This window comes from Solanum tuberosum, unplaced genomic scaffold (assembly GCF_000226075.1).
Source record: "Solanum tuberosum cultivar DM 1-3 516 R44 unplaced genomic scaffold, SolTub_3.0 scf00789, whole genome shotgun sequence".
NCBI classification, from domain to species: Eukaryota; Viridiplantae; Streptophyta; class Magnoliopsida; order Solanales; family Solanaceae; genus Solanum; species Solanum tuberosum.
In genome coordinates this window covers 82231-85914 of record NW_006239696.1, presented here as the reverse complement: position 1 = coordinate 85914, position 3684 = coordinate 82231, and the positions used below count along the sequence as shown (strand labels likewise).

General features: G+C 28.0%; 1 protein-coding gene across 1 annotated transcript in view; it reads right to left on the bottom strand.

Moving 5' to 3' along the window:
- The window catches only part of LOC102593672 (tetraketide alpha-pyrone reductase 1-like), a 4623-nt gene extending 1812 nt beyond the window's left edge, over positions 1–2811 (bottom strand). The window contains exons 1-4 of the mRNA XM_006367390.2: positions 2565–2811; positions 1921–2078; positions 751–948; positions 9–340 (exon numbers count right to left, since the gene is read on the bottom strand). Of these exons, the coding sequence (XP_006367452.1) occupies positions 9–340; positions 751–948; positions 1921–2078; positions 2565–2697 (821 nt within the window). The 5' untranslated portion in view covers positions 2698–2811. The remainder of the gene's footprint in view (positions 1–8; positions 341–750; positions 949–1920; positions 2079–2564) is intronic.
- Between the last annotated feature and the right edge of the window lie 873 nt (positions 2812–3684).

Below are 3684 nucleotides of genomic sequence, written 5' to 3'. Positions count from 1 at the left end.
ATATATACCTTGGAGGAGAAGAAGGCAAAGGAGACAACTTGTTGGCAAGATTAATAGCATCATCAATTGTATTAATGATGTGATTAAAACACAAATATCTACCATAGCTTGACACATCGTCATAGACACAAATATGTGCATCCACCAAGAAATCAACATCAACACTTACAAAAACTCCATTTTCATACATCTCTTTAGCTCCTTTTAGATAAGGATTTTTGATGTTTAAATCATGATCCATTAATAATCCTGAGTTTATTGACACCATGTTTATGCCTCTATCCATAGCTAAAGCCCATGCTGTTTTCTCTGCTAGTGTTTTTGATAAAGCATACCATAACTGTCCATGATAATAAAAACAACTTTTATTAATTAATAAGTATCAAATAATAATGTTTGAAGTTTGCTTGCATGCACAAGCAATATGTCAAAGTTCAAATAAAAATTGTAACTTCATATGATTAATGTTACAAAAACTTATTGATTATGCCTTCAATTGGAGTCTCAAAGTTGTCTATATGTGCATTTGCCCCTCAGATAAAATTTGTAACTTCATATGTGACTTTTTATAACTTTAATCGCATTTATCTGAAGTGGCTAAAGTTAACAAAAACAACTTATAAAACTTTGGTTATGCTTTAAATAGGAGTCCAAAAATTGATTATATTATGCACTTGCCCCTTAAAGGGAAAAATGCGTCCTATCAAAATATATCACATAAATTTGGAATGAAATTTTTTTTTGTCATACCTTGTATTTACGACAAAAATTGATGTCACTCCAATGTTTTTCATCAAGATCAACATGAGATGAAGATTTTTTATCATCAAATCCCCAAATAATTGCTGTTGCTGAGGAAGTGAATATAACTTTTTCTATAGTGTCTATTTGTGCACATGCTTCCAATACATTATGTGCTGCCCTTACCTCTATTTCTGCCATATATTCCTGCACATGTTTAATAAAAAATAAATTTGTATAATTTGTAAGTAAAATTGAAATATATTAAGAAATCGAAAAAATATAATACACAATTCATGTAAATTGAGTAATTTTTGTCTCAAGTTTATATAAATATATATATTAAGAAATTCATTAAATAGTTATTATAAATATCTAATTGTAAGTCATTATAAAAAATTTAACTTTAAATTCTTAATTCACCTTAGAAAAGGTATAGTCCCAAATTGATTTTTTTTTTCTTTTTGAAAATCCTAAAAAAAAATGTGCACACCAAACTTTTCATTATTAGCTTAACTAAAACAGGACAAACTTGAATTAATTAGTTGACCAACTATTTCGATCTTCCAAATCATTCTACACTAATGTTCTTCTTCTTCTTATATGTACTTCTTCTGTCATAAAATAAATATTGTTTTAGTAAAAAATAAATTCCCAAATAAATAATGATGCTTATGTTGGATAGATATCTAATAAACAGGAGTAACTTTATAAATTATATCTTATATTTATTGTTTTATTTTATGAACGTGAAATAAGTTAAAGAAACACTTATTTTGAAACTCAGAAAGTATGATTATTCAAAAACAAGATTTTACTGCATCATATTATAAAAATCTCTAAAGACTGTTTGTTAAAGTTATAATTATTTATTTTCTTACTCTTTAATTTTTGATAATGCATGTATAGAATATTAATAGTGTATATAACTCCAACTCTGTATGAGAACGCACGAGGCATATATATATAGGCTCAAATAATTCATGAGAAAGCATTGTTTATCAAAAATTAAGTAATTCATCTATTTTCTTTTTAAAACTTTAAATTTTTAGATGAGATCGATCACATAACGCAAGAGTATAAATAATCAAATAATTATAAGTAATGAAATTGCAACATTTAGACATGAAAAGGGCATAATGGGGAGAAAAAAATTAAAGGAGAAAGGAGAGAACATACATCATAAATAGTGGAGTGATCCTTGGGAGGCTCAAAGGAGTAAAAAAGACAAGAACACCCTTTCAAAGCATCAATTATGCTATGGTAATCAAAAAGGTCCAAACAAAAAACCTTCAATCTCTTCTTGTCACATATTGACATCAACTCAACTTCATCACCTACACAATATCTCAATACCATCGTGAATTTGTCGTTAAATAACTCATAGCTAATAAATTTGTCTGATAATTCATCGCTAAAAGAGATTAGAAGCAAGGAATTTTTTTTTATTTAGCTATGTGTAGAATTTGTTCATCACTAATTCTTATTTTTGTATAGTGAATGTTTAGTTAGTTTGTAATATATGCAAGTCTGAAATTGAACTAATCGATCTTTGTATCTATTAGTAAAAAAGAATGCCTTTTTAGAAAAATACTCTTTTCGAAAGTTTTATAAATATACGAAGTCCAAACTCTCCTAGAGTATTTCTAAGTTACAATACACAATATCTTTGTTCAATTCCCAAAGAAAATATAGGCAATATCTCTTTAAGAAAAATGAATTAGACATGACGATATCTTTCTTTTATCAATTTCCTACCCTAGTTTTCAAAAAAAAAAACAATTAATCCAATTGTTGGTGAATTTAAAAAGAAAAAAACTAACCATGATTTTGAATAGCAGCATGGACTGTGAAGCCCTTTTCGAGTAGCCGAATAATCAAGCTTGAGCCGAACTGAGTAGAAGAACCCATAACACAAACAGTGTTGGAGATGCAACATAAAGAAGTTGGAGACATTAGTAATTATTAGGGAATAATATGGCTAGCTAGCTATGTTATGGACTTGGCTAGTATATATGTATATGAAAAAAAGGTATGTATTAGAAGAAATATGTATATGTACTCCATATATAGAGAGAGACAAGTTAAGCTAAAGAAGCAATTCAAAGAATGTGGGGTTTTAATAGATGTTTGACAAGTGGTTGTTGGGCAGATTGAGTTAAATTTAAACGGATTAAAATAGGCTTGTTAATAAATGTCAGGTTATTAACTCGTTCAAAAGTTACTTTGATTGAGATTGAATGATTCAAGATGGACTAGGGCTTAGGCCTAATTGTAGATCAATTTTTCGCCCAACGCTTATCAAATTTTAATTTTTATATTTTTATACTAAAAGCCAAAGAAAAGTTGGTGCACTAAGTTCTCGATATACACATAAATTAGTCTTAAACTCATAAATTTCAAATACTAATTTTCCACCCCTATTGTATATATGAAGTCACAATCTTGTTGATAAAGTTCATAAGATAAAAGTTTGGTATGGACGTGGCAATTTGTAGTAACGTATAGATTATAATATAGAGAAACAATATGACCACAAGAAACACCTACTTCCAAATTTTGTCTTAACCAATAAAAATAAAAATAGCTGTAGCTACTTGTCTTGTCTTGTCTTTGTTAACGTTGTTGGTTTGTTGTACACGTTATAAGACATTCATTTTATCTTGTGGTTGCATACAAAAACATTGGGAAATAAAAATTTTATCCTTAAATGAGAAGTATATAAGTAACGATAACAATAATATATTCAATACAATCTTATAAATAAAATCTAAGAAAAATAGAATAATGTACGTAGTTTTATCCCTACTTTTACGAGGATTCAGAGTCTATTTTCAATAAACCCTTGATGCAAAAAGAAAGTATCTGACATAGGATTGTGAAACAAGAGACAACAAAATAGCAAGATACAAAACGATCTCTAACTATATTGAGAAGTATATA